The sequence below is a fragment of the Loxodonta africana genome, chromosome 4 (assembly GCF_030014295.1).
Source record: "Loxodonta africana isolate mLoxAfr1 chromosome 4, mLoxAfr1.hap2, whole genome shotgun sequence".
In the NCBI taxonomy this organism is placed as follows: domain Eukaryota; kingdom Metazoa; phylum Chordata; class Mammalia; order Proboscidea; family Elephantidae; genus Loxodonta; species Loxodonta africana.
The window spans coordinates 36,850,267-36,865,739 of NC_087345.1; the positions used below are offsets into that span (position 1 = coordinate 36,850,267).

General features: G+C 37.4%; 1 protein-coding gene across 1 annotated transcript in view; it reads left to right on the forward strand.

Moving 5' to 3' along the window:
• The window catches only part of NDUFA12 (NADH:ubiquinone oxidoreductase subunit A12), a 30,904-nt gene extending 17,644 nt beyond the window's left edge, over positions 1 to 13,260 (forward strand). The window contains exon 4 of the mRNA XM_003405265.4: positions 12,983 to 13,260. Within this exon, the coding sequence (XP_003405313.1) occupies positions 12,983 to 13,163 (181 nt within the window). The 3' untranslated portion in view covers positions 13,164 to 13,260. The remainder of the gene's footprint in view (positions 1 to 12,982) is intronic.
• The last annotated feature ends 2,213 nt before the right edge of the window (positions 13,261 to 15,473 follow it).

The following is a 15,473-nucleotide window of genomic DNA, read 5'->3' on the forward strand; positions in this document are numbered from 1 at the left end:
TTTGTTACAGAATGTTACTTTTCTTTGTAGCCTTTCTGTATTAAAATATATTAACTATAAACAGAAGATTATTTTGATTTTGTAATTCAGCTTTGATACATTTCACTTGCTACTTAGAATCTACTAAGATAGATTCTAATATTTTACAAAGATGATTTGTTAGAAAAGTCCGTATCTGGGCTGTAGAAAAAACTACTTGGTTACTCGTGGTGAATGAGGAACTGCTCTTGATTCCAACTTCCAGAATAAAACTTTATTGTGCTCACAAGTTATCAGGCATATTTGGAAATTTTTGAGGTTTCTAGATAAAAAGACAGTTTGAACCTTTTCTATCTAGCTAGTGAATCACGTTGCACTATGGAATTGATTTAGCAAAAATTTCCCTTAAGGTAGACCAAGAGAACTAGGCTATGTGCCTCTAAAACATTTGAGTAGTTTAAAGTGTGTGTTTGTTGGTTGGTTTGGCTTGGTTTGATTTCTTTTTCTTTTTATGGTGGTTTAAGTGGGATGAATTGGGGTTAGAAGTAAAAAACTTGCCTGAGGAGTCAATTTCAACTCACAGCGACCCTGTAGGACAGAGTAGAACTGCCCCATAGGGTTTCTGGGGAGCAACTGGTGGATTCAAACTGCTGACCTTTTGGTTAGCAGCTGAGCTCTTACCCACTGTGCCACAGAAGAACCCACTTACAGCTTCAAAATAAATGACAGGTGGCATGGGCAGGATTTAAAAACTGTCTCTAGAATTGGTTTAAATTAGAAGAAGCATTTTTCTTTTTAATAACTTAGTTCCTTCTAATTAAGTAGTACATGTTCATTATAGAAAATAACGAAGCAGATAAAAATAACCTATTATCCCACCACACAAAGACAACCTCTGTTAACATTTTGATATTACATTTTTTTGATCTCTTCTTTTTTATGTATATATATATCCTTTTTGTTGTTGTCTTTTATGTGAACGTTTTTCCAAGTCATAAAATATTCTGTATAACATAATTTTAAATGATGCTTTAGTCTTCTGTCATATACATATGCTATGAGTTACTTTATTGCTCTTGGTTTTGTTCTTTTCATTTTTTTCACTATTATAAGTAAAGCCGAGATCAACATCCTTGTACATATGCCCACGGCATCCTTATTTCCTGTAGGCAAACTCCTACAAGTAAAACTGTTGTATCCAAGAGTACATTTAATCAACATCAAAACACATATTGCCAACAAAGCTGTACGCATTTGCTATCTCAGAGTAAATACATGAATGTTGATTTCTCTATAACCTCACCAATATTGGATATTATTGTTTATAAAGAAATCTTTGCCAGTTTAGTGGTTAAAAAGAGGTATCTTGTGTTTCCTTGATTAAACTTTTTTCATGTATTAATTTGTTTCCTTTACAACTTTAAAAAAAAATTTTTTATTGTGCTTTAAGTGAAAGTTTACAAGTCGTCAGTCTCTCATACAAAAATTTATATACACCTTGCTGTATACTCGTAATTGTTCTCCCCCAATGAGACAGCCAGCTCCTTCCCTCCACTCTGTCTTTTTGTGTCCATTCTGCCAGGTTCTAACACCCTCTGGCCTCTCATCTCCTCTCCAGATAGGAGTGCCAACATAGTCTCAAGTGTCTTCTTGATCCAAGAAGCTCATACTTCACCAGCATCTTTTTCTATCCCAATGTCCAGTCCAATTCGTGTCTGAAGAGTTGGATTTGGGAATGGTTCCTGTCCTGGGCTGACAGAAGATCTGGGGGCTATGACCACCGGCGTCCTTCTGGTCTCAGTCAGACCATTAAGTCTGGCCTTTGTACGAGAATTTGAGGTCTGTGTCTCACTGCTCTCCTGCTCCCTCAGGGGTTCTCTCTTGTGTTTCCTGTCAGGGCAGTCCTCTGGTGTAGCCAAGCACCATCTAGTTCTTCTGGTCTCAGGCTGATGTAGTCTCTGGTTTATGTGGCCCTTTCTGTTTCTTGGACTCATAATTACCTTGGGTCTTTGGTGTTCTTCATTCTCCTTTGGTCTAGGTGGGTTGAGACCAACTGATGCCTCTCAGATGGCTGCATGCTAGCATTTAAGACCCCAGACACTACTCTCCAAAGTGGGATCCAGAGGGTTTTCTTAATAGATTTTATTATGCCGATTGACATAGATGTCCCCTGAAACCATGGTCCTCAAATCCCCACCCCTGCTACACTGGCCTTCAAAGCATTCAGCTTATTCAGGAAACTGCTTTTGGTTTAGTCCAGTTGTGCTGACCTCTCCTGTATTGTGTGTTGTCTTTCCCTTCACCTAAATTAGTTCTTGTCTACTATCTAATTAGTGGATACCTCTCTCCCTCCCTCCCTTCCCACTCTCGTAACCACCAAAGTATATTTTCTTTGTTTAAACTATTTCTTGAGTTCTTATAATAGTGGCCTCATACAATATTTGTCCTTTTGCAGGTGACAAATTTCACTCATCATAATGCCTTCCAGTTCCTCCATGTTATGAAATGTTTCACAGATTCATCGTTGTTCTTTATTGATGCGTAGTATTCCATTGTGTGAATATACCATAATTTATTTATCCATTTATCTGTTAATGGGCACCTTGGTTGCTTCCATCTTTTTGCTATTGTAAACAGTGCTTCAGTGAACGTGGGTGTGCATATACCTGTTCATGTAAGGGCTCTTGTTTCTTCTAGTTATATTCCAAGGAGTGGGATTGCTGGATCATATGGTAGTTCTATTTCTAGCTTTTTAAGGAAGCACCAAATCGATTTCCTAAGTGAAAATTTTACATTTCCACCAGCAGAGTATAAGTGTTGCAGTCTCTCCACAACCTCTCCAACATTTATTATTTTGTGTTTTTTGAATTAATGCCAACCTTGTTGGAGTGAGATGGAATCTCGTTGTAGTTTTGATTTGTATTTCTCTAATGCTAATGATCGTGAGCATTTCCTCATGTATCTGTTAGCTACCTGAATGTCTTCTTTAGTGAAGTGTCTGTTCATATCTTTCGCCCATTTTTTAATTGGGTTATTTGTCTTTTTGTAGTTGAGTTTTTGCAGTATCATGTAGATTTTAGAGATGAGGCACTGATCAGAAATGTCAGAGCTAAAAACTTTTTCCTAGTCTGTAGTAACCTTTTTACTCTAAGTGAAGTCTTTGGATGAGCATAGGTGTTTGATTTTTTGGAGCTCCTAGTTATCTAGTTTTTCTTCTGCATTGTTAGTAATGTTTTGTATACTGTTTATGCCATGGATTAAGGCTCCTAACATTGTCCTTATTTTTTCTTCCATGATCTGTATCGTTTTAGATTTTATATTTAGATCTTTATCCATTTTGAGTTTCTTTTTGTGCATGGCGTGAGGTATGGGTCTTGTTTCATTTTTTTTTGCAGATGAATATCCAGTTATGCCAACACTATTTGTTAAAGAGACTGTCTTTTCCCATTTAACTGATTTGGGACCTTTGTCAAATATCAACTGCTCATACGTGGATGGACTTATGTCTGGATTCTCGGTTCTGTTCCATTGGTCTGTGTATCTGTTGTTGTACCAGTACCAGGCTGTTTTGACTACTGTGGCAGTATAATAGGTTCTAAAATCAGGTAGAGCGAGGCCTCTGGCTTTGTTCTTCTTTTTCAGTAATGCTTTACTTATTTGGGGCTTCTTTCTCTTCATATGAAGTTGGTGATTTGTTTCTCCATCTCATTAAAAAAAGTCATAGGAATTTGGATTGGCATTGCATGAAATCCATAAATCGCTTTTGGTAGAATAGACATTTTTACAACGTTAAGTCTTCCTATCCATGAGCAAGGTATGTTTTTCCACTTGCGTAGTTCTCTTTTGGTTTCTTGCAGAAGTGTTTTGTAGTTTTCTTTGTATACGTCTTTTACGTCTCTGGTAAGATTTATTCTTAAGTATTTTATCTTATTGGGGGCTATTGTAAATGGCATTGTTTTGGTGATTTCCTCTTTGATGTTCTTTTAGTTGGTGTAGAGAAATCCAACTGATTTTTTTATGTTTATCATATTCTGATACTCTGCTGAACTCTTCTATTAGTTTCAGTAGCTTTCTTGAGGATTCCTTAGGGTTTTCTGTGTATAAGATCATGTCATCTGCAAATACTTTTACTTTTTGCTTGCCAATCTGGATGTCCTTTATTTCTTTATCTAGCCTAACTGCTCTGGCTAGGACCTCCAACACAATGTTGAATAAGAGTGGTGATAAAGGGCATCCTTGTCTGGTTCCTGATCTCAAGGGGAATGCTACTTAAAACTTTTAAGTTTTTTTTTTTTCCTTCATTTTTCTCTGGAATGTTGACGTTTTCTTTCTGATTTGTAATTATAGATGAACCCCTTTTCTGTATATTAAAAATAGTTCCCTCGGTTCCTTTTACCCTTTAATCTTTTACAGTGTTTTAGAACATAGAAGTTTTCATTTTTATGTAGTAAAGTCTATCTCCCACCTACCTCCTCCCCCGCCCCTCCATTTATGGCTTTGTGGACCTTTTATTATTAAGTTTAGCAATGGCCCTCTATATTCTATGAATTATAAATATATTTTATGAGTATAAATATTCACCCATATTGTACCTGAGTAAATTTATTAATCTTTCTGGAATCTGTTTTGGTATATGACTTGGTGAATCTAACTTGATTTTTTTTTTCAACAAAATTAATTATCCTAGCATAATTTGTTGAGAAATTTTTACTTTCCCCAGTGATTTAGAATGCCAACTTTATTGTACATGAAATTCTTGTACATACTTTGGTTTGTTTTTGAGATTTTTTTTTGTTTTACTTTTTACCATTTTAATGTTTGAGGCTTTAAATGAATGTCTAGTAATGCCAGCCTACCAGATTATTCTGAACTTTCAAATTTCCTTAAGTATATTTCCCACTGATCCTAGAATAATACTTTCAAATTCTAAGAAGAATCCCATTGGGATTTTGATTCAGATTACATTTACTATATAAATTTCTAATGAATCATAGAAAAGTTTGATTTTATTGTAGCCATCCTGCACATCTCCTGTCAAATTAAATTTTAGGAATTTTGTATTTTGGTTTCCATTGTAAATGAAATTTTATGATATGGGGCACCAAACACTTCCGCTATACTAGTTTACGTAGAGCCTTGTTCAGGAGTTTGGATTTTAAATTTGAGTTTTAATCTAAGTGTACTGGGACCATTAGAGGGTTTTAAGCAGAGATGTAGCATATCCGATTAGGTTTTAAATAGATTGTTTTGACTGCTGGGTGGAGACTGGATTATAAAGGGGCAGAGGCAACAATGAAATTAGCAAGACATTGTCCATTTCCGGGTGACTCTTATCAGCTCTCTAGGTGAGAGATGCTCATGACTTAGATTAAGGTGATAGCCATAGAGATAGAAGTCATGGATTTGGAATAGTTTTGAGATACGAACTAGTAACTATAAAAAAAAAGAAACTACACTGAGAGAAAATTAAGGAAAGAGGAATCAGGAATTCTTACATTTTTGGCTTGAACTTAATTTAAGCTGACTTCTATTAGGGGAGGAACAGGTTCAGAGGGGAAATCAAAAGCATTGTTCTGGCCCTGTTAAGTTTGAGGTACCTAATAGACAACAGATAAAAGTTTTGTGTTTTGTTGCCTATCTTGAGACCAGAAGAACTAGATGGTACCTGGCTACCACTACCAACTGTTCCAACCAAGGACTCAGTAGATGGTCCTGGATAGAATGGGAGAAAAATGTAGGACAAAACTGAAATTCCGAGGGAAAAAAAGGCCAGACTTACTGGACCGGTAGAAACTAGATGAACCGCAAGACTGTAGCCCTGAAATTCTCTTTAAGCTTGAAACTCAAACCACTCCCAGAGGTCACCTCTCAGCCAAATGGCAGATTGGCCCGTAAAATAAATAATATCATCCGTGAGCACTGTGTTTCTCAAAATAATCATCTAGATGATACCAAATGGTTAATATTTACCCCAGAACAAAGATAACCTAGATTTTCAGTGTGGATTACACATCAATATAAAGAAAACAAAAGTCCTCACAACTGGACCAATAAGTGACATCATGATAAATGGAGAAAAGGTTGAAGTTGTCAAGGATTTCATTTTACTCGGATCCACAATAAATACCTATGGAAGCAGCAGTCAGGAAATCAAAAGACACATTGCATTGGGCAGATCTGCTGCAAAAGACCTCCTTAAAGTGTTGAAAAGCAAAGATGTCACCTTGAAGACTAAGCTGCACCTGACCCAAGCCACAGAGTTTTCAGTCACCTCATATGCATGCAAAAGCTGGATGATGAATAAGGAAGACCAAAGAAGAATTGATGCCTTTGAGTTGTGTTGTCCACGAAGAATATTGACTGTACCAAAAAAAAAAAAAACCAAGCCCAGTGCCGTTGAGTCGATTCCGACTCATAGCGACCCTATAGGACAGAGTAGAACTGCCCCATAGAGTTTCCAAGGAACACCTGGCTGTACCATATGCTGCCAAAAGAATGAACGAATCTGTCTTGGAAGAAGTACAGCCAGAATGCTCCTTAGAAGCAAGGATGGGAAGACTACGTCTCACATACTTCAGGCATGGTAGCAGGAGGGATCAGTCACTGGAGCAGGACATCATGCTTAATAGAGTAGAGTGTCAGCAAAAAAAAAAGGAAGACCCTCAGCGAGATGAATCGACACAGTGGGTGCAACAGTAGGTTCAAGCCTAACAAGGATCGTGAGGATGGCATAGGACCGGGCAGTGTTTCTGTTGTACATAGGGTCGCTATGAGCCGGAACCAACTTAAGTATATGTAACAACAAAAATGAGAAGGCAAAAAGAGACAAGGAAGCTAGATGAATGGAAATAGAACAAGCAAAATGGAAATAATGAGAATGCTGATTTATCGTGAAGAATGTAACTAGTGGCACTGAACAATACGTATACACCAAAAACCAATCCTGTTGCCGTCGAGTCGATTCTGACTCATAGCGACCGTATAGGACAGAGTAGAAGTGCCCCATAGAGTTCCCAAGGAGCGCCTGGTGAATTCAAACCGCTGACCGACCTTTTGGTTAGCAGCCGTAGCTCTTAACCACTGCGCCACCAGGGTTTCCGAACAATATGTGTAGAAATTGCTAAATGAGAACCCAATTTCCTATGTAAACTTTCACCAAAAACACACACAAAAAAATTTTTTTTTAATTTTTTGTGTGTTTTAATTTGCGTTTCCTAAATTACTTTTAATAAGTTACCTAAATGGAGACTCTTACCTGTAGCGTTTGAATCTCTCAATTTCATTTCTGATTCTTAAGAAATATCATAACTGCAAGATTCCTTTTTCCTTTCAGAAACCTGATTGTCTTCCTAAAAGTATTACAATTGGAGCGGTTCTCTCTTCTTCAGAAACTATAGCATGAAATCAGGACACAGAACACCAGGTTTTAAATGGTGGCACATGAATAACTTGTTCAAGTCTGGATTATTATTACAGTCTGTGTTTTAATCTCAAATCCAGTCTCTTTGTCCTCTAATCTTCTGAACATCCAGCCACTGGAACTGTTCCTCAGATTGTGTACCCATTGATTACATATGCATGTGCATTTTAGCACACTTTTGTGTAGTTCAGCTAGCAGAGATACAAAGCTTTTGGATAACAAGGCCACCTATGGAAAAACACTGTACTCTTAGCAAAATAATCGAGAAATATGTCAGATGATGTTTTTGTATTTCTGAGGGGAGTTTTCAGGGAAATCTTGAACTACCTGGTTACTTTAAGCCAACCATTAAATATTGTCAAATTAATTCTCAAACATAATTATTATACATTTAGAATCATTGATGTTTCAAAGTTTGTGTGGAAGTGAGATGCTTTTGTTTTGGAGCCCAAGGTTCAAACTGCCTGGATTTACTGCCCCCTCTGCCATTCCCAAGCTTTGTGACCTTCAACAAATTACTTAAGCAGTTGTTTCATCTGTAAAATGGAAATAATGACAGTACTAACATCAGTGAGGTGGGAACTAGTACTATCCTGTTTTACAGACAAGGAAACTGAGGTTCAGAATTTATGGCTTGCCCAAGGACCATATATTCTTTATTTATTTATTTTATTGTGTTTTAGGTAAAAGTTTACACAGCAAATCTGATTTCCATTTAACAATTTTTATACAAATTGTTCCATAATACTGGTTACCTTTTTCACAATGTGTCAACGTTTTCATTTCCATTCTGTTTATTCTATTCCCTTTATCTAGCTTCCCTGCCCCTCCTTATGTTCTCATCTTTGTTTTAGGGTAAATGTTGACCATTTGATCTCACAGTGGTTGTTTATTTAAGGGAGCACAGTACTAAGGAATATTGTTTATTTTATAAGCCAATCTTATTTGTATGAAAGGTAACCACTGAGAATGGCTTTAGTTGTAAGTTCAAAGGGTATCTTAGGGCGATAGTCTCAGGGATTTCCTCTAGTCTCTATCAGTCCGGTAAGTCCAGTCTCTTCTTTAGGAATTTCAATTTTGTTCTACTTATTTCTTCTTTCTATCTCGGACCTTCTGTTGTGTCCCTGGTCAAGAACGGTCGGTAGTCGTAGCTGGGCACCGTCTAGTTCTTCTGGCTTCACACGAAATGAGGCTGTAGTTCATGTGAACTGTTAATCCTATGGACTGGTTTCTTTGAGTCTTTGGTTTCCTTCATTCTCTTTTGTTCCAGACAAGTAGAGACCAATAGTTGTATCTTAGATGGCTGCTCGCAAGCTTTTAAAACCCCCAACACTACTCACCAAACTAGGGTGTAGAACATTACTTTTATGAATTGTTATGCCAGCTGACTGAGTTGTCTCATGAGACTATGGACCGTATATTCTTTTGAATACATTGTGTATTTAATTAAAAATAACACTGAACCAACAAGGTTTAATTTGACCATCTTGTAATGAACTATTTTGTTTTTTGAATTTGTTAAATTTATGAGACCCATCCTGGGATTAGATGGATCTCAGGCTTTTTGTGGATATTCAAATGCCATCATTAAAAAAAAAATGGGAAACAGAGTGTTGGATCTCATATTTGTTTTTTCACGTTCCCATGTAGAAATGGCATAGGAAATATTCTAGTAATCCTAACTCAGTTTTATCTATTGATGAGAATTTAAATTTTTGATCAAGAGGTGCTCTTCTTGTTCAAGCCTCAGCTCTGTCTTAGTCTCATATTTAGTTTTTGAAAAATTGAAAAATGCTTGTCATTTCTAGGCTAACTGATATTATGTGAAAACATCTCAAAATGTGAACAATATGATCAGAAGACAGTTTCTCGAGATTGTTAATGTATATTATCCAAAGAGAAGATTCAAAGTTGTCTGTATTTTTTGTTATTATTGTTGATTGATAATCATTTAATTACTGGGAATTTTCTGAAAGGGAAAATTAAACTTTCTTACCTTTGCTATTAATACCAATCTTAAAGACTGTTTTCATTTGCAATGATTTTTTAAAATTTATTGTATACGGTATATATTTTTTATTTCTTAAATTTTCTGTTAGGCTGTTTTAATCTTTCTTCTGAAATAAATCCCTCTGTTCTTCACTTTGAATGGCTGACATCCTCAAACTCTGAGAGGCCTCTTAAGGGTAGCACCATAGTTTCAAAGAAGGGGAAAATCTCCCTTCCTCATTTCCTGGAATATTTTTCCCTCTTATGCAGCTGAAAATAGGATTAACCCATTATGGGATTTATTTTTCTTTGAGTTATGTTGCAAATTTAGGCTTCCCCGACAAGTAGAAATAATTCGTTGGGGGGTGGTGAATTACAGTGATATATCTTTGTTTCCAGTTATTTTGATACAACTTCAGTATATTTGAGTACTGAATTTTTCCCAAAATATATTTTCATCGTAAATACTTTTCTATTTTGTATTTTCCCCTCTCCGCCAATCTGTTTGCAGTCTCACTGACTTTATCAACTTTAAGTAATTTTATGTTTTGCTCTTTAAGATAATAGCAGTGATGTAATATTGAAGTGATTCTAATGCCAACTGCAAAACAGTTTTTCTAGACAATGCTGTCAGTACATTAGCATCTTTAGTTAGTTGGAATGAAAATAACCCAGCTGAAACAGATGTTTTGCCAATAAATTCAGGTGTGGAAATCTAAAATGTATGGTATCTGTGTTGTTGCTGTTAACTACCATTGAGTCAGCCCTGACTTACAGCGACCCCGTGGATAATGGAACAAAATGCTGCCCAATTCTGCACCGTCCCCACCATCAGTTGTAGATCGGACTCTGGTGATCCATAGGGTATTCACTGGCTGATTTTTGGCAGTAGGTGGCCAAGCCTTTCTTCCTAGCCCATCTTAATTTCAAACCTCTGTTGAAACCTTTCAGCATCTTAACAACACGTAGGTCTTCACTGACAGACTAGTGGTGGCTGCACACGAGGTGTATTGCTGAGCGTAGAACCTGGGTTTCCCACATAGCAGGCAGGAATTCTATCACTGAACCCCACCTTTACTTAATCATAATAACAGAAGGATCATATTAGCCTAAAAGGCTTTAGACATTTTTTGTTTCTTATAGTTCTTTATGGTGTCATAATGAATATGAATTACCTTTTACCCATTCCCTGACTCCTGCCTTTAGCCTCACTAGGATAAACATTTTTAGATTTTATCTATTGTAGTGAAAAAAAATTTTTTTTTTTTTCAGTGAACGTTCTCTTTTAGTTTTCTTGAGAGTTTTCTGTTTCTCCATGAGCTCATCAGTCCCTCACTTAAGTAACTGAGTGGGCATATATGAGCATTGGACTGTGGTTCCTTAAATAACCTTCAGAAGTCTTGACAGCAATTCTGTGAATGAAATTTTTCTTTAGTCACTTAAGCTGACTCAACAAGGTAAAAGTTAAATACTTCTGCTGTGCCTTAAGTTCACATAAAGTCCCTTGATCAGTGACAGCCTTGATTTTGACAGCTAACCCGTCCTTTGAGTGGCTAGAGAAGCCTGTCTCATCATCACAAGGGTTTTAGAGCTCTCGTTAATAGTTGTTGTTTATTGGCCCAGGTCACTTTCACTAATCCCCAGCTCCTATAAAAGGTATAAGAGAGGCACCAACCAACTCAGTGTATATGGTCTTCTTGAATCCTTGTGTTAACCTAATTATGATACAATTATATTTAGACATAAATATAGTGGCAGTAATCATATTGTCCATATTTTTTCCATATCAATTGGAAGTTTGGGAGCTGTGTAACTTAATATTTGGATACTTGATAATCATATTTTATTTATTTTTTTAATCATATTTTAAGGAGCCCTGGTGGCACAATGGTTAAGTGCTCAGGTGCTGACCGAAAGGTCGACAGTTTGAACTGCTTCACGGGAGAAAAGACCTGGCAATCTGCTCCTGTATAGATCACAGCCTAGGAAATCCTACAGGGCAGTTCTGTCCTATAGGGTCGCTGTGAGTCAGGATTGACTCTGCAGCACAGGACACCAACAATCATTTATAGCTAATTAACTATATCAGTTACTGCTAACAGATATTCTTAAGCTTACATAGCACCATAAATTTTTCTCATTATATTTAGTCTTTGTTATTCTACTGAAACCTCCTCTTCTTGCCCTTTTCTCTGCAGCTGGATAATGTCTTTTTTCCTTAGAGCTGCAATTTTTTTTTTTTTGCCTGTCTCCTCATTCTCTTCTCCGTAGGGATCATCTCTGTCTTGTCGGCTTTGGGCCTTGAGGGAGCTGATGTAAATCTCTTCCCTTCCTTTCCCATGTAAACTCCTCAGCTTGGCTTCATGCCTGATTCTACTCTTTGTCCCTCAGATTTGTTTCCTCTGTTCTCTGACTGGTGGGATCATCACTCTGTGTACGCTTCCCCCTTCTTTAGGCCACATTGCAGGTACCTCCTATCAAATATCCTTTGAAATTAAATTGTTAAACCCTTATCACTGCAATACTGGTGAACTTTGGGTTGTGATTTAATATTTTTAATGTAACAAATTGTACGCTCTGCAGTGCTCAGATGTCAGCTTGAATTTAATGTGCATGCAGAGACCCTCTCCAGCAGTAGCCTCATTGGTTTCAAAGTAGAGCTTCATGCGCCACAGCCTGAGCGTACTGGACGTGAGCACGCTGAAAATCTAGGATCAGCCTCTCAAATTTAATATTAATGGTGTATTCCATCAATTCTAAAATGTGTTTTTACACCTGAAATCAGAATGTGTATTACAGTCAGTAGTGTGTCATAATTTAATTGGCAGCATTTTTTCTTTCTTCCCAAGGTACATAAAATAATGGTGTACAGTTGGCCCTCCATATCCGCAGGTTCCAAATTCGAGGATTCATGCATCCGCGGATCTATCCAACCTCGGATCAAAAATATTCAGGAAAAAAGTTACATTGTTGCTGACATGTACTATATAGTTAGGCCTATGCTGGCTGCATGTGTACTGAATGTGTACAGACTTTTTTCTTGTCATTATTCCCTAAACAATACAGTAGAACAACTATTTAAACAGCATTTACATTACATTAGGTATTGTAAGTAATCTAGAGATGATTTAAAGTATACGGAAGGATGTGCATAGGTTATATGCAAATACGCCATCTTATATAAGGCCCTTGAGCATCATTGCATTTTGGTATCTGGGGGGAGGGGGTATCCTGGAACCAGTCCTCCACGGATACTGAAGGACAACTGTATTTTAAAATTTATAGTGTCGTAGATTTGATGAAAGACAGTAATGATAATAGCAGTAGCTAACATTTGTTGAGTACCTACTATGTGCAGGAATTTTTCTAAGTGCTTTATGTGTATTATTTCATTTAATCCTTACACCATCCCTAGGAAGTAGGGATGTACAGATGAAAACAGTAAGGCACAGAAAAGTTCAGCTATTAAGTGAGGGAGCTGAGATTCAAACCCAAGCAACAGAACAGCTCCAGAGCTGCCTTCTAACCCTCCCCTTCCACTGTGCTATACTGCCTCTTCATAATTGTTTTTTTTTTTTTTTTTCTTTCTTTAAGGCATCGTTGGCTTCACAGTATGACTGATGATCCTCCAACAACAAAACCACCTACTCCTCGTAAATTCATTTGGACGAACCATAAATTCAACATGAGCGGCACTCCAGGACAGTATGTACCTTATTCCACCACTAGAAAGAAGATTCAGGAGTGGGTCCCACCTTCAACACCTTACAAGTAGAGACAATTAAGAACAATTTAAATGTGTAAAAAATAGGCTTTTCATGTAATTCCGCTTTGATTCTTGCTATTAACTTGATTAAAATTGTTTGACTAAACAGTGTCTTTTGTACCTTTTTGCCCTTGACTTTGTTATTCATCCACTGCAAAGTAAAAGCTTACCAACATGGGTAATTGAGGTAGACTTTGATTAGAGTGGCTGCCAGATTTACAGTTCCCCCTTTTCTGAGAACAGTGTCTGCTTTGTGACTCTGCCTCACTGCCATAGCTGATTGATAAAAGGGAAGGCCTAAATGCAAGAAATACAAGCTGAGCCAAACAGCTTTTCTCACAGGGATTTCAAACTTGGAGAGGCTGAGAGTCATCAGAACTGATGGCTTTTACGGTAGCTTTCCAAGGAGAGTGTTACTATTTCCTGAGTTTTGATTATTTAGCAATTTATTTGAATCTGTAAACTATCCCAGGATCTATTCCGATATGTTTTAATTTCTTTAAGCTAACTTGTTATTAGATGCCATTGAGTTGGCTTTGACTCAGAGCCGCATTGTGTATAACAGAATGCAATGTGGCCTAGTCCTGTGCTGTCTTCATGATCGTTGGTATGTTTGAGTCCATTGTTTTGGCTGTCATGTCAGTCCATCTTGTTGAGGGTTTCGTTCACTTTCACTGACCCCCTACTTTACCAATCGTGATGTCCTTTTCTAACAGTTGACTTTCCTAATGACGTGTCCAAAGGAAGTGAGCCAAAGACTTGTTATCCTCACTTCTAAGGAGCGTCCTGGTTGTATTTCTTCTAAGATGTAAACTTCTGCAACGTTCACCATTATGTTGTGCTATGTTTCCAAAAAGCTTGGTGGTCATTCCAAGTGTTTGTAATCACTCGTGTGATCAGCTCTAAGCCTACATCATTGCTTGAAATCATGCTCCTACATGTGGAAAAATCCTAATTATAGCAGTCTCTTCAAATACAAGTTAACTCATACATTGATGCCAAGTGTCCATGATTATGAAGTGCAGTTGCATTGTAAGTGCACAGTAATCAAGCCACATTTGTCAGCCCTAGTTCTAGAAAGGTAATGTCTGTGAATATCCCTTTTACATATGGACATAATGAAGCTACAAGAATGGACATGTGGTGGTAGTTTGTTTAACAAATCCATTGGGACAGAAATGTCTTAACAAAACGAGTAGTGTTGCAAGGGATTGGAAAGAAGTTCTAGTCTTTATCACTAAGGTAAGGACTTTTCTAATAAAGGTTGGCCTCATTTACAGGCTCTTAAAAAAAAAAAGAAAGAAAATTTTTTCTTTTTAGAAACAGACCTGTTCTCGTGAAAGTCAGTGTTGGTAGAGGGCCTGCATTTTTCAGGCCTGCTCGTCTTAGAAAGTTTGTTTCCGAGGCAGATGCGTTGACACAGCCTTCCTGTCCCAGAGAAGAGGAGATACACCATGGCCCCTGTGTTGCACATTTCGTGTAGAATAAAATGTGAACTGTGCCTTCTGGAGTGTATAACATGTTCATCTGGGTTATCCACCAGGATGTGTGAGAGAAAGACTCCAGTTTCTGGGAAGTATATGTTTGAACATGCCAGTCAAACCCATGTCCAGGACTAGAGTTGGAAATACTGGAAAATAAAGTCCTCATTCTATAGGACTTGAAGCTTGGAGGATAGAGCCTGATATGCTTGGGAAGCACCACACCAGGGAAGGCTGCCTGAAAAGAAAGTCTATGCAAAGGAAAGGAGTCAAGAGAAGGAAGAAGACAGATTCCTGATTATAGTGTTGGTGGACCTGGCTCCAGGGGTGTCTGAAACTGGACTTCACTCAGACTTTTCAGTTATGTGAACCAGTAAATTTCCCTAATTCTTTTTTTCTTGGATCTAGATCGACTTGGGTTTCTTTCACTTGAAACTGAATGTCCTTACCGAGGTACGGCTTTAGTACTTCTCTAGTAATGAAATTTGTCATTGGTATACACTGTCTTATTTGATGTAGCCCTGGTTATGAACTTTCTGATTCATAAAGACTTATTATGGGGCCAGTAGGGTTTGCCAGGATTATTGCTATAAACTAAGAAATAGCTTTACTTTAAAAATATAAAGCTTATGTTGATGTATATGCGTACATCGCATTAAGCCTCTGCATGGGCATTTGAGGATATGTACAAATCTTGAAAATTCCTGTGTATGGTGATTCTACTCAATGATTCCAGTTACAGTCCCTGGAGAAGGATATCATGCTTGGTAAAGTAGAGTCAACAAAAAAGAGGAAGACCTTCAAAAAAGTGGATGACACAGTGGCTGCAACAATGGGC